Source organism: Canis lupus, chromosome 27, assembly GCF_011100685.1.
Source record: "Canis lupus familiaris isolate Mischka breed German Shepherd chromosome 27, alternate assembly UU_Cfam_GSD_1.0, whole genome shotgun sequence".
Lineage (NCBI taxonomy): Eukaryota > Metazoa > Chordata > Mammalia > Carnivora > Canidae > Canis > Canis lupus.
The window spans coordinates 9,438,334-9,462,150 of NC_049248.1; the positions used below are offsets into that span (position 1 = coordinate 9,438,334).

Below are 23,817 nucleotides of genomic sequence, written 5' to 3' on the forward strand. Positions count from 1 at the left end.
AGAGAGAGCATGAATGGGCTGGGTGGAGCAGGGGGAGAAGGAGAGAGAATCTTATGCTGGGCATGGAGATTGGTGTGGGGCTTGCTTGACCTTACAACCCATGTTATGACTTGAGCTGAAATCAAGAGTCCAATAGTTGAACTGACTGAGCCGACCAGGCGCCCCCAGAGCCCATGCTTTTTTTTTTTTAATATACTTTTTTAAAAGATTTATTTATTCATGAGAGACACACAGAGAGGCAGAGACCTTAGGTAGAGGGAGAAGCTGACTCCCTGCAGGGAGCCCAATGTGGGACTCGATCCCAGGACCCCAGGATCACAACTGAGCCAAAGGCAGACACTCAACCACTGAGCTACTCAGGCGTCCCCAGAGCCCACACTTTTAACCACAAATCTTACTAGCTAATTCTGCGTGGAATCCTAACACTAACAAAATTAAAAAAGAAATCAAAACAACTCACTGAAAGTTCTCTTGTAGCAATCTGGGAGGATATCAAACAGAAACAGAAGATTAATTAAAAATAATGATATGAAAGGGTGCCTGGGTGGCTCAGTCAGTTACATAGTGGAGTGGGGAGGCCCAGAGAGAGAGGGAGAGGGCATTCCAAGCAGGCTCCATGTCCCAGAGCAGAACCCAACGGGGAGGTGATCTCACAACCATGAGATCATGACCTGAGCTGAAATCAAGAGTTGGACATTTAACTGACTGAACCACGCAGGCGCCTCTAAACTATTTTTAATTTAAAAGAATCATGCACCATTATCAAGTGTGAATAATTCCTGGGATATAAGTATGGTTTAACATATGCAAGTCAATTAATGTGATATACTACATTAATGGAGTAAAAGACAAAAATCATATGATCCCCTCAATAGGTATGTGAAAAGGTATTCAACAGCACTAATCACCAGGAAAATGCAAATCATAACCACAATGAGATATCACTTCATACCTATTAGAATGCCTATCATCAAAAAGTCAAAGATAACAAGTGCCAGTAAGGAGATGAAGAAAACGTAACTCTTATGCACTGTTGGTGGAAAGGTAAATTGGTACAGCCATTATAGAAAACACTACAGTTTCCTTAAAAAAAAAAAAAAAAAAAAAAGAACTACCATGTGATCTAGCATCCCATGTCTGGGTATGTATCTGAAGGAAATGAAATCTCTATCTTGAAGAGATATCTGTATTCTCTTGTCCACTGCAACATTATTTACAGAAGCCAATATATGGAAATCACCTAAGTGTCTATCAATAGATGAATAGATAAGAAATACACAGACATAATGAATTATTATTCAAACTTAAAAAAGAAAGAAATCCTATTATTTGTGACAACATGGATGAACCTGAAGGATATTATGCTAAGTGAAATAAACTAGACATTAGATACAGACAAATATTGCATGATCTCACTCATATGTGGAATCTAATGTAAATGAGTAAATAAATAGATAGGTAAATAAATAAAATTTGAACTCATGGTAACAGAGTATAACTGTAGTTACCAGGGGTTGGAGGGGGTGGGGCAGAAAGAGAAGATATTTATCAAAGGGTACAAATTTACAGTTATAAGATGAGTAAGTTCTGGAGACCAAATGTACAGGATGGTGGCTATAGTTAATAATAATGTACTGTATACTTGAAATTTGCTGAGAAGTCTCAGCATTCTCAATGTGCATACGCACCCACACTACACAGAATGCTAACTGTGGGAGGTGATGGATATGTTAATTAGCTGGATTGTGGCCATTGTTTCACAAGCTTTGACACATCAAATGTATATATCAAATACATATACATATATTATAATTTCCTAATGTGGGGCACCTGGGGGGCTCAGTGATTGAGTGTTTGCCTTCTGCTCAGGTTGTGATCCTGGGGTCCTGGGATGGAGTTCCACATCGGGCTCTCTGCAGGGAGCCTGCTTCTCCTGCCAGTGTCTCTGCCTCTCTCACTGTGTCTCTCATGAATAAATAAATAAATAAAATCTTTAAAAAAAAAAACCCTTCCTGTTGTATACTTTAAATATGTCCAATTTTTAATTTGTTATAAATTTCCTGTTCATCAACAGGAAAATAGATAAATTGCAAAAAACTATTTATTTGGTAGTTAAAAGGAACACACTATGCTACAGGAATATATAACAGCATGGGTAAACTTGAAAAGTATAATATAAATGAAAAAAACAAGCTACAGAACTATATATATATATGTATATGTACATATATAAACATTTTTAAAGATTTTATTTATTTATTTATTCATTATTCACGCAGAGACACAGGCAGAAGGAGAAGCAGGCTCCATGCAGGGAGCCTGACGTGGGACTTGATCCCCAGTCTCCAGGATCATGCCCTGTACTGAAGGTGGCGCTAAACCACTGAGCCACCGAGACTGCCCAATATTGTATATTTTAATATTATTTACAAAAATTTGCATAAACATGTAAAATAATACCATAATAGTTTAAGGATGCCAGTCTCTCTCTCTCTCTATAATGTATATATTTATACACACATATATAAATATGCACATATACTAGGTATATACATACTGTATGTATGTAGCACTCAGGACAAGAAGAAATAATAAACATGCTCAGCAATTATAAGTGCCAAATTCAGGATAATGGACAGCTGTAGTGAGGGAGGGAGGAATAATAAGATAAAGGAAGGATAGATGGAGGATTTTCACATTTTTCTTTAATGTCTCCTTTCTGTACAAATGATGCAAATACATTAACATTAAATGAATCACAGTTTTGGGTATAGGTGTTTGTGAAGTTATTCTCAATACCTGTCTGTCTGCTCTTAATGTATCATAGCATTTTAAAAGCTCAAAGAGGGATCCCTGGGTGGCGCAGTGGTTTGGCGCCTGCCTTTGGCCCAGGGCGCGATCCTGGAGACCCGGGATCGAGTCCCACGTCGGGCTCCCGGTGCATGGAGCCTGCTTCTCCCTCTGCCTGTGTCTCTGCCTCTCTCTCTCACTGTTTGCCTATCATAAATAAAAAAAAAAAAAAAAAAAAAAAAAAAAAAAAAAAAAAAGCTCAAAGAGATGGGAGGTAGCATTTTAAAAGCTCAAAGAGTAGAGATACTGTGTGTAGTAAATTCTTTCATCCAGATTGGTCATGAAGGGGAATAGAGAAATGGAATGGTATTTAGTGAGAGGTGTGAGGCCTCAGGAAACTTTATGCTTAACTTAAAAATAAATAAGGTGCTAGTAAGGTGTGCAGCTTATTAGGAATCATCCTTCTTTCCTATAAGGAATTATAAAGGAGAAATACAATGATGGAGGAGAAGAGGACAAGTGGGAGCCCTGGAGAAGGAAAGAGGCTGGGCACAGCTGGAGGGGTGGTAGGCTTTGAGTTGAAATGTGGATACTTCTTTCATTGCAACAGAAGTAGAGAAAAAAGAATACAGGTAAAGATGTGGAACACTTAGTAGAGTTGGGATTTACTGTTTTCTTTCTTTTTTTTCTTTTAAGATTTTATTTATTTATTCATGAGAGATATACATAGAGAGGCAGGGTCATAGGCAGAAGGAGAAGAAGGCTCCCTGTGGGGAGCCTGATGAGGAACTCGATTCCAGGACCCCGGGATCAGACCTGAGCTGAAGGCAGACACTCAACCACTGAGCCTCCCAGGAGCCCCAGTTTTCTACAAGTCTAAGTGGAAGGGTAAAGCAGTGAGAGTATACAGCTTTTGAGGATTTATGTGATGAAATGATGTCAAAGGCCAACCTCTGTCTGTTATTGTCTGTGTAGGTCCCCAGCTATGAGGATATAGATACTTCTGAACAGTAAAGATACTTGACTGATATCTGGTTGATTAAAAAGTGTGAAGGAAAAGAAATTCATTCTTCCCATTTGGTAACGCTTCATATGACAATCTAGTTTTCTGCTTGGGTTAAGGGTTGTTGCTGTTGATTTCAGGTTTGTTAGAGGCAAATGTCCTTTCTTGCATTTCTCTCCCCAGCCCCCATGGCCACTACTGTTTCCCAAACCATTGATATACACACAAAAGGCTCATAGACTCTTGAAGTGGGTGAAAATTTTTGTCCACGGAGACAACTTGAAACGTAATGGGAGAAGACAATTTTTCTTAGTGAGATCTTTTGGGTAACATGCGAAGGATATCTAATTTCTAAAGTTACCCCACTGTGGAGTGTCATATCATATTGTCCCTGGCACATAGGCTTATTTGTATGTTTTGACAGAGATAAGCCTTTCTGTGTTCTCTGCCAGGGCTGTGATATTTTCCCTGAATTCATGGTGTTGATCTTTTTATCTGGACACAGAGGAATACAGCATTCTCAAAAGTTGAGGATCTTGGGAGCTGAGAACAAGAACGAACATGAGAGCCTTCATAATCTCTCTCTGGAGGCCTCTGTATTTCTTACCTGTTCTTCTTCAACATCACAGGAGGGTAGGTAAGAGGTATTACTTATTACTGAAACTTAAGGTGGAGGCGAATAATTCAGAATGAACGTAACAAATGAAACCCAAATTTCCAGGCGACTCCACAATAGCAATTAAAATATAGTCAGCTGTATGGAGTAAATATTATAATGTAAATTAAAAAGTAAATCTAACTCTGAAAACTATGGGAAAGGGAAAAATTCATATTGTGATGATGGTAGGAGGTATGTCTTGAGAGTGGACTGCCCCAAAAGGAAACTGGAAATTTCCTCAGGATATAAATTATATGTAGAGTATGGGGACACTTGTTAGTTCTAGTATTCTTTCAAAGTTTGTGCCCTACTATTAGAAATATCCCAAAGGGGGCAGCCCCGGTGGTTCAGTGGTTTAGCGCCGCCTACAGCCTGGGGTGTGATCCTGGAGACCAGGGATTGAGTCCCACGTCGGGCTCCCTGCATGGAGCCTGCTTCTCCCTCTGCCTGTGTCTCTGCCTTTCTCTCTCCCTCTCTCTCTCTCTCTGTGTGTCTCTATGAATAAATAAATAAAATCTTAAAAAAAAAAGAAATATCCCAAAGTGTCTAACTTATTCTTTCTCTGGCTAATAGGACCATTTTGGGGATTCAATAGCAAATTTGCCTGTCTATAAGTAATGCCTCTCCCTTTTTTGGGATGGGAAATATATACTTTCTTCCTTTGTTCAGATAAATTTTCTTTTTAGGTTTTCCTTTGAAGTCATTGATGTCCTTTTATTTATTTTTATTTTTTAAACATTTTATTTATTTATTCATGAAAGACACACACACACATACACACACACACAGAGAGAGAGAGAGAGAGAGAGAGGCAGAGACATTGGCAGAGGGAGAAGCAGGCTCCATGCAGGGAGCCCGAAGTGGGACTTGATTCCAGGACTCTAGGATCACACCCTGAGCCAACGGCATACGCTCAACCACTGAGCTACCCAGGCGTCCCTGAAGTCATTGATGTCCTTTTAAATTAATTCCCTGTTCTGGAAAACCAATCTCCAGGCCGTTAGAATTATATTAAAAAGGAAGAAAACAAATAAAACAGGGAGATAGCAGTTAGTACTCACAGTGAAGGAGATACAGTGGAGTAAGTCCTTGTCACCTACAAAGTCATTAAAGAGGCTCCCTCTTCCCTTTGATAAATTCTAAGGAAGCACCTACAATCACTGTTCTATTTGAGTGTCTCAGAAGGAGACATTCAATGCTCATGGTGAGAGAATATGCTCTCACTGAGCTTACTGAATAACTGCCAACTTCCCACAAAACGCCCTGGGAAAGTCTCCAGGTGTGGTTAGAGCTGCTATGGGATACAGGAGCCATGGCATTTCTCCGACCTGGCAAGAGGGAGAGAAAATGAGCAACATCACACACACCTAGTCCTGCCTGGTACCTGGCAACTACATGGGACTCGGGGGATCCGGGCATTCATAAAATAGATTGGATTATTCTAGCCTGCAGGTAGGGTCAGCCTGATGAGGGGGATCTCGCTGGGCACATAGACCCTGGGCATCTATAGAGAAGATACAACAAATTCCTAGGAAGTCAGAGACGGGCCATCTATACTCCTGTTGTTGAAAAGAAGATGGGAGTCCTGGTCTGGCATCTCTCTCCTTCAGTCATTTCCTCATGTCTGACAGTGCTCTCTCCTTGGTCAATGTATGTGGTATGTACAACCAGGTCAAGTTCCTAAAACTGTCAACCTCCTTCTCCTCAAGGCCAGATGGACACATTCTGTTTTCCACCAGTACCATCATTTGTCCCCTCCACTGGCTTGGAGAACATTATAGCACAGATAGAAGCCCTTACTAAATTCACCCAGCAAGCCTTGAATGATAGCAACAAAGTCTGTCCTTACTGAATACTGAAATGTCTCTTAAGGGAAAAGCTGTTCTTCAAAATAGGCTGGCCATCATTGCGTCTCACAAGGAGGCACTCGTGCCGTTATCCAAACAAAATGTTGTGTTCATACCTGATGAGTCAGTCTGCTAATGTATGATCTTCATTAAATCCTTGCAGACACAAGTGAACACCCCGAGTGACCTGATCCCCAGCCTAGGGGCTTTAAGAAATCAATGGTGTGGATCATGGGCTCTTGCTGGAAAAAGCTGTCACTGATTTCAGGAATCACTGTCTAAATCTGTGTTTTCTCTTCCATGTACCTGCATTGTTACTGTGGCATCTGCCTCCAGTGTAGGCAGAAAACGGGCCACCTCCATGATAATGAAACTCCCTGCTGACCTCTCAGAGCACACTGGGGAAGACAGCTAGTGGAATGTTGGAAGAGGTTAAGAGGATGTGACCACAGGTGACCCGTGAGCTTGACCTTGGCACTCAGAGGCTCCTTACCCATTCTACCGTCCTTGGAATACATTCTTCTTGCCTTTCCTATTCCCAGCGACTGCCCCTGGGACAGGGACTGGAGATAGGGATGTGGTGATGAGAACACCTGCACGGTATATGTGGCTGAACCCAGGTAAGGCCTTTGTATACATTTTTAAGATTTGCCAGTTGGGATGCCTGGGTGGCTCAGCAGTTTAGCGCCTGCCTTCAGCCCAAGGTGTGATCCTGGAGTCCCAGGATCGAGTCCCATGTTGGGCTCCCTGCATGGAGCCTGCTTCTTCCTCTGCCTGTGTCTCAGCCTCTCTCTGTGTGTCTCTCATGAATAAATAAATAAAATCTTAAAAAAAAAAAGATTTGCCAGCTGGGTGTGAGGATCTACTTGTTTTGCAGTCGCTGAACACAAGCCTCCTATGTACATTCCCTTCACTTATTTGACCTCTCCCTGCCCTCTGTATACAAGAGCTGGTTTCAGATTTTGCCTGGGAAGCTCCGAGGAGGTTATGAACCAACAGTGACAGATTCACAGGAAGGGAGTTTTCTGAAATAAAATCACATATAAGTTTAGTCATATGAATCACTTCTGAAAAAAAATTATACAAATTTATATAATATTAAAGTAGGAAGGGGCATTCAAGAAAACAGCTAGTGGCTTGGAGGGAAAAATGGCAATGGAATGACAGAAGAGAAGAGAGGATGGAAAGAAAAGGGGACAATATAAAAATAAGACCATGGGTGGTATTCATGGTCTTCCATGTACTGAGGTCAAGAAGAATTAGAACAAGACATGACAGAGCATATCTGTCTGTCCTCATGGTGTAGGAGATCCGAGAATATGGTATCTTCCTCCTTGCACTCTGCGTAGTCTCCGAAACTCCCCCAGCTCACAGGCATTTATTTATGAGGGAGCTCTGTGCAAACAGAATGCCCCACCCCAAGGCTTCCAAGCAGAGCGTGTGGAATTTGGCAGGAACACCCTGAAAGGGCTCATTGCTCTCAGCAGTGGCCAGAAGTGGTGTCAGAGCAGATGCTGTTAGTAAAGTGGCCAGGGAATGCAAATCACCCTCTCATCAGAACCCACCTCCTCATCTTAGAACTGAGTTTCCCAGCCTCAGCACTATTGACATTTGGGGTCAGATAAGTGTTTAAGCAATGACATCTTTGAATCTGGTTTAGAATCCTTGATATGGTGGTTTGGAGGATGACTGAAAGCAGAGAGACTCATTTGAAGGTGAATTTAGCTATCTAGAAATGTTGTGATGGGATTCTCAGCCAAGATGGAGGTGGTGGGAATGGAGAGAAGATGAATTTACACGGTATTTAGAAGGAAAATAAAAATCAATGAAATATTTTGAATGATTGGATATTTAGGGTGGAAAGAAAGTTGGGGATGATTTCTAGTCTCTGTTCTAGTTGGGTGGATTATGATGCTTTCATTAACAGAAAGCACAGCAGTGTGTGTGTGTGTGTGTGTGTGTGTGTGTGTGATGAATGTGATGAATGTGGTTTAGACGTGACGTGCATGTGGATGTCTATCATTGAGTTGAATAGGAGAGGTTAAAGCTCAGGAAAGGGCTCATGGCTGGAGATACAAGTTTGGATCATCATATCTGGAGGACTTTAGGCAGGGGAATGGATGACATCCCCCATGTAGAGTATGCAGATTACGAAGAAGTCTAAAAAAGGGCTCCGAGAAACAAGTGCATTTAAGGAGACCCAGAAGAAATAGACAGAGGAATAGTAGAAAAAGCAGGGCAATATGGTGTATCATGGAAGTTAAGGAAAAAACGCATACATATTTAAGAGGTATAAAAATATAGAAGGATTATTAAAAAATTAGGCAATTGTAAAATTGGTTATATTTGGCTTTTTTGACTCAAGCATAATGAAGTCTAATTTCCATATAGAAAATTCATCATTTGGTGTTCGGTTCTATTATTTTTTTTCTTCCTCCACTGTTTTATTTATTGCTATTTATACTTTTTATTTTGATAAAATATCCAAAACTTTCTTGTAACAAGATAGTTGCTTGCCTGAAATTTCACTCTGTCAAGTTAGATCCCTCTCCTCCTCAAGATTGGAAAATACAGTCCTCTGGGTACTGGAGTTCAGTAATGCACTGAACTGTGAGTCCAAATGGAGCTCTAGTCCCGGCTTCACACTTAACAGGTATATTTATTGAGCTCTTACCATATGCTGGGCTTTATGTTACTTCATTTAATCCTCCCAACAATATCATGGAGTGGGTACTCTTATCGCTCCCTTTTCACAGATGGCATACCCCGTGGTTAAGTAACCAACTGGAAATTTCACAGGTACTAAGTGGAGGATCTAAGATCCAAACTCACATGGTCTAGATGCAGGGGTCTAGTTCTTCATCATCACTACACTGCATGCCTAAGTCATGTCTTCCAATGAAATCATTTTTGGTTCTGATCCAAGCCACAGCTTCTGAGCAGTAACACTGGAATGATAAGATTTTCTCTGCCTTGCCCTGAAGGTGGTATTTCATGAGAAGAGAAGCACATCAAAAGTGCAAGACTAGCGTCATGATTGAGAATGTCATCTTCATCAGATCCTGGCTTCTCTAGTTGACTTAGCATCTCTAAGCCTCATTTTCTCAACCTTGAAATGCAAATAATAATCCCATCCACTCGTGGGGGCACTGTGAGGGTGAGAAAGAAAGCCATGTAATGTCCTTATCACCATGCAGGGCACAAGGTAAGCAACATCGTGTTGGAGCTCCTCTCTTTCCCCTACTCCTCATTATAATAATAGTTACTTATTATCACTGTTCCCAAGGGCTGATAAGGGGAATAATTTCAAGTCTACTATTGATATCAGCACAGGGAGGGAATGTGCCAACCTCTAGACAGTACAGATATTAGATAATCTTTGTAAGAATTTTCTGGGAGGGGGATCCCTGGGTGGCTCAGTGGCTTAGCGCCTGCCTTCAGCCCAGGGCGTGATCCTGGAGTCCTGGGATCGAGTCCCATGTTGGGCTCCCTGCACGGAGCCTGCTTTTCCATCTGCCTGTGTCTCTGCCTCTCTCTGTGTCTCTCATGAATAAATAAATAATATCTTTAAAAAAAAAAAGAATTTTCTGGGAGAAGAGAGCCATTGTAACTTTGATACTGACTCCATAGCTTCGGAATACTTACTTCATCCCATGAGTTTCTCTAATTAAGAGGAACAGAGAGAAAAGGTGGAAGGAAAGAAGGAAGAGAGATCAAGAACAAGAAAGAGGAGGAAACAGAGACAGGAAAATGAGCAACATTTTCTCACCTTTTATAGGTCTCTTCCTATAACATTATTTTTAATTTTAATTTTTAAAAATTTATGAGAGACACAGAGACACAGGCAGAGGAAGAGGTAGACTTCCCATGGGAAGCCTGATGTGGGACCTGATCCCAGGACTCCAGGATCATGCCCTGAGCTGAAGGCAGATGCTCAGCCACTGAGCGACCCAGGCACCCACGGCTTCTTACGGAAGTCTTTCCTGAGTTACTACATAGAACTGTAGTCCTACCCCATTCCTACTTCCATCTTCCTCCCTGTCTTTCCCTCCCATATCAGGAAACATTTCTTGTCTGCAATTTAAATTTCTTGTTTATATTTTTGTTTTTAAAAAATCTTTTCTCCACTTTCTAGAATACAACTCTCTGAAGGTGGAGAGTGTTTTGTTTCCTATTGGGCCACAGTGTAATTGTTGGATGAATGCATGATTGATAACATGAAATAGCAGGAATATTTGAGATTGGACACAAATGGGGACTATGAAGTTAGATGCCTCAAGTCAATTGCATGAAATATTTGTTTCCTGTAACAATTACTATGTGACTGAATTAACTCTCCTATCTTCTTGCATTCTATCAGTCCCAGTGTTGTATTTGAACTCTACCCAATATAAGTCATACAAGAGTATATTAGCCGTACTTTGCCTGAGTCCTACAGGGGCTGAGGGACATTTTGTCGGGTTAAACAATAACCATTTTCAGACACATAACGCCCAATTACTGGACATGAACACTTTCTTCTCTGTTAACTCTTTGTACTTGTTTTTAATTGGAAGCTAATCAGAATATGAAGTAAAAAACTTAATAAACATTTTTCAGACCCTTATTATCTGTCAAGTTATAATTAATTTATTTTTAAATTGAATTTGGTAATTTATTTATTTATTTATTTTTGAATTTGGTAATTTAAAATGAATTTAATTCATTTCTTTTTTTTTTTCATTCATTTCTAAAAGTGATGAAAAAACAAAATACTTTGGTAATCATGTCAACCTCTGAACATTAAAATCTTGTTTCTTTCATGCCATTCCCCAAATGACCCAAGCAATATACAAGGGTTACAATTTCTCTACATCCTTGGCAACAATTGTTATTTTCCTTTTCTTTTTTTTTTTTTAATTATAGTCATCCTAGTAGGCATGAAGAGGTATCTCATTGTGGTTTTGATTTGCATTTCCCTGATGACTAATGGTGTTGAGCATCTTTCATGTACATATTTTCCATTTCTTCTCTTCTTTGGAGAAATCTCTATTCAAGTGCTTTGACATTTTGAAACTGGGTTGTTTCTGTTTTTGTTGTTGACTTGCACAGGGTCGAGAGGCCCCTGGGAAGAGTCGACCCAGAGCCCCCCGAGGCTCAAGCCCAGTGTCCCCCACCACCTGCCTAGTCATCTCCCCACTTCCTTCCCTGCTAGCAGAATGAATATAACAGCCTTATCCCAATTACTTGCATTTTCCAGTATATTTTTAAAGCCTCAGATTTTTATTAACTTTGTGTTCAGGAAATTGGAGAAAATAATTGGACTTCTAAATGTAATTTTTAAAATGGTAAGTTATTTCAGATTTGCTTTTTTGTGGTTAATTGCTCTCCAGTGCATTGTTGTTATTGTTCAGAAACAACCTTGAGCTCCCCTATTTCTGAACTAATTTCCCTTGAAGAAGTCATGTTATTACTGGCAGGCTTTAAAAGATATTTGAGAAATAGCTACCATTTAGTTACTGAGTGTTTATGTGTGTCAAGGACTCAATTCAGCGAGCACACTCCTCATAGCTGTCTCCTGAGATAGTTGCTGCTTCTATTCCCATTTCACAGATAGAACCAAGGTGGCCAGTGACTCCAGCCGGCATTGCTGTGTCTGGCGAGGTCCGCTATGTGCAGGGCCTTTGTCTTTTCATCCTCACACACACTTGTGGAGGTTGATAATATTCTCCTTCTTTACAGATCAGAAAATTGAGTTTCAAGAGGAGTTAAGTGCTGAGTAAGATTGCATAGGTATTAAGTTGCAGAGTCGAATTTTGAGTCCATTCTATTTTCCACATCTTGGAAAGCACATGGTTTTTGCACCACATCAAACTGAAAATTGTGTAAAATGTGGAAGTAAAGGGCACCTGGGTGGCTCAGTGGTTGAGCGTCTGGCTTCGGCTCAGGTCGTGATCCAGGGTTCTGGGATCGAGTCCCGCATCAGGCTCCTCATGGAGAGCCTGCTTCCCCCTCTGCCTAGGTCTCTGTCTTTCTCATGAATAAATAAATAGAATCTTTTAAAAAAATACAGAAGGTAGATGATTCTCTGAAGAAGGAAACCCTGTCCTTGCCCACTTCACCATTAGGATAATCATTTCTTCCCGGTGTTTTGACAGGGTTTTAGCCTGGCCCTGGTTATCAAGTTTGTGCTGAATAAATCTGGTGCTCTGTCAGCCTTGTGAGTTTTTGTCTGTGGGGCTTCTGTAGTGCTATTGCAGCTTTGCAAGAGATCTGGGATTCAGTAGGGTTGAGATGGGGAGGCTTGGATGTGTGGAATTCAGTGATAGTTTTTATTTTTTTACTTGTACCCAGTTCCAGAGATAGAGCTAAGAACGCTTAACTTCAAAGTCCTTTAGAGTTCTTAGTTGATACCATTCAGGCATCCATCAAACTAACCCAAATGAAGACATGGACTCCTATAGACTCCTAGGACTACTCCAGAGATCTCTATGAACTCCTGAGTCTTCTGCCCCTCTATCCATACAATAAATGATTTCAATACTTACCATGAAGAATGTGTAAAGACTGGATATTGTGCGGACACTTATTTCTGTGTCTGAATGCCTCCTTGAGTTTATACCTATCTTTTGATCCTGACTCAAAGTTCTGGGGAAAAAGTATTCCAATATAACACTCCTATTCAGACTTTTGAGTCATATACTTTCTTCTAAAAGAGTTCATTTTGTTGTTGTTTTTGTTGTTGTTTTTGAGAGAAAGAGAGAGAGCGTTGGGGGAGGAGCAAAGAGAGGGAGAGAGAATCCCAAGTAGGCTCCATGCTCAGCACAGAGCCCAATGTGGGGCTCGATCCCACTACCTCAAGATCATGACCTGAGCTGAAATCAAAAGTCCAACACTCAAACGACTATGCCACCCAGGCACCCCTACGGGAGCTTGCTTCTAATGTATCACCCTCAGCATTTATTTTTTTTCTTTACCCTCAGCATTTTCCTTCTGTCATCCTTTATCATCTGAGACCCACGGTTAACTCTGACTAATCACTTGTATCAGGCAATGGCAGATTTGGTTCTGAGGACACATAACCCCAGTTCAGGTGAAGTTCCAACTAATTATGCTGCCTCCCAATATAACTTATCCAACACTGTATTTCATTATTTCTCTTTATTATGGAAAGTCTTTTCCATGCACTTTGGCTTTTTCTTAGGGGATTCCTGTAACCAAACATACTTCACATTCTTACAGTAAATAATCCAGTACTTTGCCTGCAACCTCTAATGAAGCCTACTTAGACCACCATCACTGTAATGTTTTTCATTTTCTGAAGTCCCTCAACCCTTGATTGCTATGAATTTTTAATCTCAGAATTCTATTGGGGATTATATGGAAATGTAATAAATGTCTATTGTGTGAATGAGGAAGCAGTGATAACAACTGACCAGAAAAAAAAGTTTATTCCTCAAATCTTCATAGACACAAAAGTTCCTCAGTCTGTGGAATGAGGACACCAGCAAAGAGGTTTTCACTGACATGGTCTTCAAGCATTTCCATGATCTGTGATAGTGGAAAAAAGAGAGAATCAAGATGGAGTTGGGCTTCCTGAACAGTGAATGTTCCATCCCTTAGGTCTGGGTAGCATATTGCCTAAGGAAGCCTGATTAGCACAGTGGGAAATGAGATTTATTACTTATAAGTATCCAACAAATAAACCTATGAACTATCTGAAATTTGCCCAGCAGCGGCCCTTTCCCGATAAATGCATTTTTCTATAATAGGTTGCACTGTGAGCAAGATGGTGTCTATGAAAAATATTTAGCCAGAATTTTATGGAAATGTGAGAGACAAGCCAAGCGGGTCTGACTGCATTTGGAAAGAGTGTGCATTACTTACTTACCCTTGCTGCAAGGAGCATTGTACTCAGCAATTGCAAACTCATCTGAATCAAAACAAAACCATTAGGTGAAGTGAGAGGGAAAGAAAACATCTATGGGATGCAAGTCAGTTAAAAAATCTTTTATTATGGGAAGAATTGTATCAGAAACATAAGTATCCATTTGATGTGTTGCTTGCTGTCTTATATTGCTAACTCTTCAAATACAATATGTTGTATTTCTCTTTCCCCTAACTTCTGAAAGTTCAAATGTTATACTTATTTAAGTCTCATGTTGTCTTATAGTTAACTAATCTGAAGAAAAGGGAACGAAACATCCCACAGGTGGTCTCTATTAGTAGTTGATGTATTTACACGATAAGATAGTTTCTACAATGTATGTATAGAAGACAGAGAAGAATCAGACTTGATGGAGACAAAACGAAGTAGTAAGAATAATTAGTGTAATAATTTGCCCCTACACATTTCTCAAATCTAAATTTTTGTGATCAGAAATTTAATTTCTAAGTGAAGGTTGTTCATACTCACCTGTCTCATAGTAATCATAGACTTTCACTATGGCTGGCTTCAGATCTCTTACTGGGACATCTTGCAAAACCATGAAGGACAAGCTGAGTGTCTGATTTGTCACCTAGAAAGCAAAAGGAAATGACAAGCTTTCTTCTCTCTTCTTTGAATGAGTTTAATTATTCATCTACTTCTGGGGAGAAAAAACCTTTTTTTAAAAAAATATTTTATTTATTTATTCATGAGAGACCTCTCTCTCACAGAGAGAGAGGCAGAGACATAGGTAGAGGGAGAAGCAGGCTCCATGCAGGGAGCCCGATGTGGGACTCGATCCCAGGACTCCAGGATCATGCCCTGAGCCGAAGGCAGATGCTTAACTGCAGGCATCACAAGAAAAAAAACCTTTTTATCAACTAATGGTGTCCTTAAGTTTTATAGAAAGCTTCCAGGGTGCTTGAAAATATCCCTAAATTTTTCTTAAATAACTCAAACAATTCATATACTCCTATCAATGCTGGTATGTGCATTCTATTTATAATGGGTGAATGACAATATGATTTTTGTTGGTTGAATGGCAATGTTCATTTTTACAAATCCAGTGATTTTGTATAGTTTTACTCCTCTATCTTGTAGAAATACTGTGTTGACTTAAAAAGTAATATAAAAGGTCGATTGTTACAGCCTTATTACATTTTCAAAACACTTGTAAAATAAAATGTCCATTAATATATGAATAAATAATGTTAGAACACATAACTATAAAATGAGATTGGTTTATTGGTCAACTCATCTTATCATTTTATGGTGCATCCTTGCTGAAATGAGTATTTTCCCCTTTTATACTGTTGATGTGCTGTTGAAATTGAGATGTCATTTATATAATTGATGTATTTGAAATATAATACATAATTGACATATCAACATCCACATAATAATTGATGTTGATATAATAATAGAAGGAAGAAATCATTAGATTTACCATTGGATTTCTTCCTTATATTACTCAAAGCTTCAAAATAGCTTATGGACATAACAAACACATTGTATAGAGAATTTTTTGCTTATAACATTCTGGAAGGATTTACATCCCAAAATTATAATAAGCTATTTCTTCCCATAGTTTCACATGAAATGTGAATAAAGGAGAGGAGAATATTTACTGGAATTAATATTAGAATGCTCAAATTTTTGCCATGGAGGTGATGTCTCCAAAATGCCCTGATTCACATCCTTTAGAATAGGATTATTATAGTCCTCTTAGAGAGATTATTATCTGTATTTTTTTGCTACTAGAGTGGCAGGGCTCTTACCTTATCCAGATAAATCAACACATGGTTGTTGCTGACTTCTGTTCGGCTCACATGGCTAGATCTCTCAAGCTGAAGAAAAGTAAGACATCACAAATGTTAATAAACAGATGAAACCTCTGGGAAAACCAGAGAAAAGAAGAATTGTTATTACCAAATTAAGCCTAAGAGGAAAGTTTCTTCAAGTGATTTTTGTAAGTGAAGAGGGTAATGTTTTCAAATTAAAAACTGAAAGATAATTGGGATGCATGGGATGCAGGGTTTGATATTAGTATGGTACATGACTATGCATAAAGTTGATATATCTGAAGAAGAGTGAAATAAATATCCTAAACTTGGGAATTCCCCATATTTTGATGTTCAGTTTACATTTTATTCTTTTGTGAAGGGCTTTTTTTCTTTTTTTAACTTTATTTTGTTTTCTCTAACTTACAGCAATTTCATTTTTCTCCGAACTTCTGTAATAATTACAGTTAATATCTATTGGTCATTTTCATGTTTTTTTCCTTCTACTGGTGCATAAACTTTATCTCATTTTTAAAAAAATGTTTTGTTTATTTAAGTGATCTCTACACCCAGCATGCGGCTTGGGACCATGAGGAGATCATGCTCTTCCTACTGAACCAGCCAGGCGCCCCTAAGCTTTATCTTCTTAAGAGTCTAAGCTCCATGAAAAGTGGGAACCTGCTGACCTTCTAGTAGATGTGGCTCATAGAAAAGAGCTGTTTGTAACATGAAACAGTCCCTTTAGGTGTATCAAAGCAATGGATGAAAGGGCTGCTGGAGCTGGCAAGATCACCACATCTGCCCAGAAGCTCAGGAGGCTAAATGAATATTATACCTAATATTATATTATCCCAGTCTTAACCAGTTGTGGAAGAATGACCACAGAACTCTGTCTCAATTGGACAGTTAAGTTTAAAAGGAAGACTGGTTAATGATGAAAATGTCTCAGAAAACCTTCAGAGGGAAGGGTGAATGTTTTGTGGACCATTTGTGTGTGTGTGTTTTAATTTATTAGTTTTTAAAATAAGTACTTTTTAATGGGAACAACTTGACCAAAAATCTGTCACAGAATCTTGAGATCCATTAAAACAAAGTTTAATGAGGAAAAAAAACCCACACCAAAAACCCTAGTATACAAGCATGTTAAATTATATTTCTCAGATTGGAGAAAGTATTATTTAAATCAGAAGTGATTTAAAGTATTTTAGTATTTTCTTAGTGTGAAGATACCTAAAACATCAAATAAAAGAGAGCCTCCTGAACTTATACTAGACCTACCATTTTCACTGTTGGTTTCAGGGGAATGAAGCCAGATACCATCTTCACGTCAGTAATCACCATATTGGATTCAGGACGACTCCCGGTGTAACTGAAGAATTAGGGAAGAAAGGAATTAGGGTCTTCTGTGTTGTTAAATATTCTCTTTTTCTATGCCCATAGCAAGCCCTTACAGCCTTCAAAGGTATATGGAAGTCTTCCTAAATATCCACCCTATGTGGAAGACGGTTGTGCATTATAGTCTCCAGGGAACTTGTTAAAGCCACAAAGACCAGGCTGTCCCCTAGACCTGATGAATCAGGACTTCAAGGGTGTGGACTCCAACCTCTGTAATTTAAGACAGTAAGTGATGCATAGCTGGGTCTGAGACCTCTAACCTTTGCCACTTATTTGGTACGTATACTTTAACTTTTTTTCCTGAATCATATCCCCATCAAGGCTAGAATACTCTTGTGGACAGACACATTTTTTTGGTAAGCCCTGGAGCTACTTGAATACTGCTGCATATATATGTATGTTCCCCCCAAATTGATTATTTTGTATATAACCTGAGAGTTATTTATTGCCAGTAGTAATTCTAACTAGAGAGTCACTACTTCCTTCTATTCATACTTTTCAGGAATTCTCCATCTCTGCCCTGGATAGAGCAAAGATAATATAGAATTTCATTACAATAGAATGAAATCAGAGGATGAATCGATTACATCAGAATTAAATCAGGAATTCAGGTCAGAGGCAAGGGCTAATATTCTTTTGTTTTTAGTTATTGTTGAGGGGAATTAATCCTTAAATAATGAGGTTTGACAATCATAGATCCTGGAGGCAGGTGATGTGCGATGTATATAAACCCCACCATGGAGAAGTTCTGTATGAGCATGAGGACGCATTGCTTTCTCAATAAATGTAGTGCAACCATTTATTGCCACACTGCTCAGCTTTGGGAGGAGTTCCAGTAAGAGGACTCGTTGTTATATCTATGAGATGATTAATTCAGAAGTCTCACCTGACATTCAGCAAGATATGGAAGCTGGTGTGGGCTTTGGGTCTGTCACAAGTTTGGGGCAGAGTCTGTACCTCCAAAGCGAATGGGGACTCTTCCCTTTCTGGAAGAATATTGTACTTCAAGGATGTCTGTGGAACATCAGAGACAAAAATCTGTGTTTCTCTCTTCACCGGCACCCCTCCCAACTTCCTCAACTCTTTTCTCTGATTTGCCCTATCATTTGCTGAGTTAGAGGAGTTTTCGGTGAGAACAGTTATGTGGACACTGCCCCATGTCCCCAAGAGTCTCACCTGGAGGTAGACACACCCTCCTCCTGTCACCGTCATGGTGTATTCCTCAGGCACCTTTGGCAATGAGGTCTGCTGTAGTAACAGGCGGTTGTCATCGTCCACTTGGAATTTTGTGAAAAATGTCCCTGAATATTGGATGGTCACCTGGGTTGGCTTCCCAGTCCTGGTGAAAGTGGCTGCTCCGTATCTGGACAAGGACTGGAGAGCCACCACTGTGTCCTGGAAGAGACGAGTGAGAGAACCTGCATCGTCATGGTAACCTACTGAGGGCCCAAAGGCCCATGTTAGCTGATTTCCTCTTCCCTGCTTCCCTCACTACTTAAATATTGGAGTTCTAATTTCAAGATTGGTTATATTCCTTAGATAGATAGCAGACCCACAACATTCACATGTGTGCCTTGGACTGTATGCTTTGGAAGCTTACTTTATTTCTCAGAAAATTGATCTTTATTTATAAATATTGTGGGATATGGAATGTGGAAAATATATGTGAATGGGAATCATTTACTGGCATTAGCTATTTGCCTAAGAAGTGTCACTTGATAATCATGGTCATATCTGCCACCACCCAACCACAGTTCAGTCTGGCTCTCATTCCAGATTAAACTCTACTCTGCTGCTGAGGTCAGCGCCTGAGAAAATCTAAGGCCCTTTGCAGTCATCATCGGGGTCATGCTTAATTATAAGTATTTTCTTGATTTATGGAATTTTTTGGCTCTCTTTCTTTTTTAAAAAAAGATTTTATTTATTTATTCATGAGAGAGATAGAGAGGCAGAGACATAGGCAGAGGGAGAAGCAGGCTCCCTGTGGGGAGCCTGATGTAGGACTCGATCCCAGGACCCCGGGATCACAATCTGAGCCAGAGGCAGATGCTCAGCCACTGAGCCAGCCAGGTGTCCTTGGCTCTCTTTTTTATTGGAAGTCTGGATTCCCCCCATCCCTGCATGCCATATTCTCAATTCTCGTCAGCATTCAAATCTGAATGACAGTCTTTAAATAATAGATTTCTAAGAAAGAATAGCTTTTAATAAAAGTATTCAGTTTTTTCCATTCATATAGAAAAATAAGAGATTAAGTACTATGGACAAAAGATGAGATGCCATTTTGTCATATTCTCTTTCGCTTTGAGGTTTACCCTATAGGCTAACCTCTAAATTCTCTGAAGAAGAAACTTCCTGCTGTGTACATACTAACAAATTTTTTTATATATAAGATTATATAGTTAGGCTTAGGATGTTGGTACAATAAAGAAAGTTCTTCATGCTCCTGGTGAACAGATGTTTGTATAGTAAGAGGTAACTAGTGGAAGCATAAAATGTGTCAGCTTTACAACAAGCCAGTTAAAGGGGACCTACAAATAGAGACATTTGCAAGGAGAGATTAGTGGGTTTCGAGTAGCGTTCCTGGGAACAGTTTGGAAGGCACTCTTAGAACTTCCAGAAGATTCCAGAAGGTAGATTCTTTTTTTTTTTTTTTTTTTTAGTTCATTCTGCTCTGACCATTGCATACAGGGTCCTGTTTCTTTAGAAAGATAAAGTTCTTGTTGGGAAGAGGGGGCCATGATGATAACAGGGATAGGGTGCCAGAACTGCAGGCATTCTTCCTTATTTCTCACCATCCCTGAATACTAATAATATTTTCATTTCATGTAATTCTCAACTTCAGGTTTTCTTCTTGCATGTCTTTACATCTTGTTCAAAACTTTGTTACCTAAAGGTGAAGTAAAAGGTTCCGGTAAACACAGACCTGGGTGGAGGAGAAGCCCCCCTGGGAATTCTGTTGCTTTGTGATCCACTTCACGATGCGAGAGGCAGAAGTCAGCTCCTCTGAGGTCGGGGCAGGCTGGGCCACGAGGTAAGCCAGGAGCACATAGGACGTCATCTCCACCTCAGCTGAGGGAGCCCGGGGTTGGTAAAAACGCTCCACTGGTGCCCTGGGTTTCTGAGGTCGCTCCCAGTGGACGGAACTCTCTGGAGATGAGAAAAAGAGATGTATGAGTGACTACATATTCTTATTTAATTTAAGGTGAAAGTACCTAAACCAGAGCTGAAGTGAGGGATACATTGCAATCATATTCTCTTGAACCCGATCTAGATGCTTTTTCTTCTGTGTAAATCTGGACTTGGTTGGTCTCAGCCAGCCTAAGGCAGATGATTTGCCAGAGTCCGAAGCCCACAGTCGTCCAAGTTTTCAAATGGTTGCTATGGTTGGGTTGTTGCAGAGAAAGAGCAGAGCAAGTGCCCTCACCGATTGTGGTGATTTCCTCTGTCTGATGTTAGCCAGACCTTATCTGGGCTTTGCTAAATTTTCTATAATTTTTTCTATAGCGGTTTCTTGTGATGATCACAGATGACCCGAGGTAGTAGAGTTCATCCTCGTTAGGCCAGAAAAAATAACTAATCCTTAAGATACCAAAGGCTGACAAAGGTGTGAAATAATGGGAACTGATTCACACTGCTGTGGGAGAGCTAGCGGGGAATATCCAGCAAAGGGCAAGATGTGCTTAGCCTACTAATCAGCAATTCACTTCTCGAAGGATAGTTTAGAGAAACTCACACATAGGCTCAAGGAGACATGTCTATGGGTGTTCACTGCTGCATGGTTTGCAGGAGGGACAAATAAGAAAGAAGAAAAGATCCAGGCGGGGAGACTCCTTAATATAAATTATGGCCTATGTGTCTATTGCAATATATCATGTGGCAGTGAACGTAATGAACTACAGGCACTCATAGAGGGGACTCCTATTAGTACAATGTTGAATTTAAAAAAGAAAAGGCAGACAAGGAAACAAGATGCAGAAATACTGAAAGGTGTAATACTGGTTATCTAAAGATGAAGAACACGTAAAAATTCTGAATGTTGTCTAGAAATGCATATGCAGTAAAAATAAAGAAATCCATGGAAATTGTAACGCTAGATTCCAGGTAATGGTTACCTCTGGGGGTGGGCGTGGTACACACGGAATTTTTCCTGTACTGATAATTTTGTATTTCGTCAGCTGGGGGGAAAGTATAAAGTGGTTTGCTAATGATTCTTTGAGCCTTTTTGTATATCTGAAATATTCCCAGTACATTTTAAAAATGAGCAATTTTTAAAAAAGATTTTATGTATTTATTCATGAGAGACACAGAGAGAGAGAGAGAGGCAGAGACACAGGCAGAGGGAGAAGCAGGCTCCATGCAGGGAGCCCGACGTGGGACTCGATCCCAGGACTCCAGGATCACGCCCCCTGGGCCGAAGGCAGGTGCTAAACCGCTGAGCCACCCAGGGATCCCTAAAAATGAGCAATTAATGGCACTGCCAGGGGAGAAAGGTAGAATATGATTTATTTGGATAAAATATTATCATTTGCATTTTATTTTCTATTTCTTTGATCCATCCGTGATCAGTGTATACATAGAAATATTGTGTGAATACAAATAGATTTGTCAACATGATCAGACTTGTGATATGAACATAAAATACCAGAATTTATTTGTGAGTGACTTCCTTCAGCCCTTTCTTATGTTTAAGATGATATGATGCACCAGGTAAGGATTGGGCGAATATTAAGAACAGCTATTGTGGGGGATCCCTGGGTGGCTCAGGGGTTTAGCGCCTGCCTTCGGCCTAGGGTGTGATCCTGGAGTCCTGGAATCGAGTCCCACATTGGGCTCCCTGCATGGAGCCTGCTTCTCCCTCTGCCTTTGTCTCTGCCTCTCTCTCTCTCTCTCTCTGTCTATCATAAATAAATAAATAAATCTTTAAAGAAAAAAAAGAACAGTTATTGTAATCATAATGGGTAATACTTCTATAGCACTTACTATGTACCATCATATAGTCTACTAAGTGCTTCGCGTGTATTAATTTACTTAATATTGACACAACCCTGTGAGGTAAATACTATTATTATCCTCACTTTACTGATGAAGGAATTGAGACACAAATAAGTTAAGTGACTTGCCCAAAGTCCCATAGGTAAAACGTTTTGGAGCTAGTCTCCAGAGGCTGAGCTTCTCACTATTAGAGTATACTGCCTCTTATCTTCTGATGTGTGACTTGCTTAAGAAATCACCGATTTTCAGGACACCTGGGTTGTTCAGTGGTTGAGCATCTGCCTTCAGCTCAGGTTGTGATCCCGGGGTCCTGGGATCAAGTCCCACATCAGGCTCCTCGCAGGGAGCCTTCTTCTCCCTCTGCCTATGTCTCTGCCTCTCTCTGTGTCTCTCATGAATAAATAAAATCTTAAAAAAAAAAGAGAAATCCCCGATTTTCTAATGATATAGACAAAAGAAGAGGGGGTGCAAGGAATCACAGGAGGTAGGTGTGGGAGGATATAGAGAATGGGGGATGGGAGAGGATCTCAGATGTGTACTCACCTTCCTTCACAGCTTCCTCATTAAGTAAGGTGAGTATCTCTCTCCTCTTTTCCTGGTTACCTGCCAGGGCAAAAGCGTAGGCCAACAGTGCCTTGGTGTAGACATGCTTTCCATGGGGTCCTTCCTTTGCTGACTTCCAGGCTGACTCCAGGCAGAACAGAGCACTGCGGACAACAGGGTGCTGAGGAAAGAGAACAAGGAGGCAACCAAGCTATGTGAATAGGGATGCTAACATTCCTAGGTAAACACAGATCATTTTTCAAATGCATGTGTCCATCTGTTCTCATTCTTTTGGATAGAGAGAAAAATATTTTTATGCTATTATTACATTCATAGGGTGGACACACAGGCCATATTTTTAGAATTCATTTTGCATGTGTATATGGCAGTAGTGGGAGGTCTTAGGGGAAAAATAGCTTAGAGGCTTCACTGGGATAGTGTAAATCTTTCTTAATGGATTGGCCAAATTTTCAGTTGACCTGGGAAACACCAGCGTGGCATAAAGGGACATGATTTTCAGTAGGGTGATTGTTCTGAGCAGGGCAGCAGTTTCATTGCATCCAGAATGATGGCTCAGCGAGGGAATGAGGTGGTACATACAGTGGTTGAGAGAGGGATCTCCAGAAGGGCAATGGTGACGTAGGCAGAGAGGGTCACTTCGTCTTCCACTCCACCCTGTAACGGTGAACAAGAGAGAGGGATTTGAGTAATTTAACTTCTGAGAATGCTCTTGATCGGCTCTTTGCATTCTACTGTGTCCTGGAATTTATCCTTACTCATATTCATCCCCAGGGGACAAATGATCCCAATCAACCTAAGTTCTATCCCCTCTTTCTTGGTACTATCCAGGCTTTTAAAATTAATCAATTAATTAGTTAAGCAATTAATTAGTTAATTAGTTA

The 23,817-nt window shown here is 40.1% G+C and overlaps 1 protein-coding gene across 1 annotated transcript in view; it reads right to left on the reverse strand.

Moving 5' to 3' along the window:
- Positions 1-13,709: 13,709 nt before the first annotated feature.
- LOC477699 (alpha-2-macroglobulin) overlaps positions 13,710-23,817 on the reverse strand; it is a 41,878-nt gene continuing 31,770 nt past the window's right edge. Inside the window, exons 27-36 of the mRNA XM_038576746.1 lie at positions 23,516-23,590; positions 22,916-23,096; positions 20,304-20,527; positions 18,557-18,775; positions 18,267-18,394; positions 17,264-17,354; positions 15,983-16,051; positions 14,694-14,796; positions 14,169-14,210; positions 13,710-13,828 (exon numbers count right to left, since the gene is read on the reverse strand). Of these exons, the coding sequence (XP_038432674.1) occupies positions 13,812-13,828; positions 14,169-14,210; positions 14,694-14,796; positions 15,983-16,051; positions 17,264-17,354; positions 18,267-18,394; positions 18,557-18,775; positions 20,304-20,527; positions 22,916-23,096; positions 23,516-23,590 (1,149 nt within the window). The 3' untranslated portion in view covers positions 13,710-13,811. The remainder of the gene's footprint in view (positions 13,829-14,168; positions 14,211-14,693; positions 14,797-15,982; positions 16,052-17,263; positions 17,355-18,266; positions 18,395-18,556; positions 18,776-20,303; positions 20,528-22,915; positions 23,097-23,515; positions 23,591-23,817) is intronic.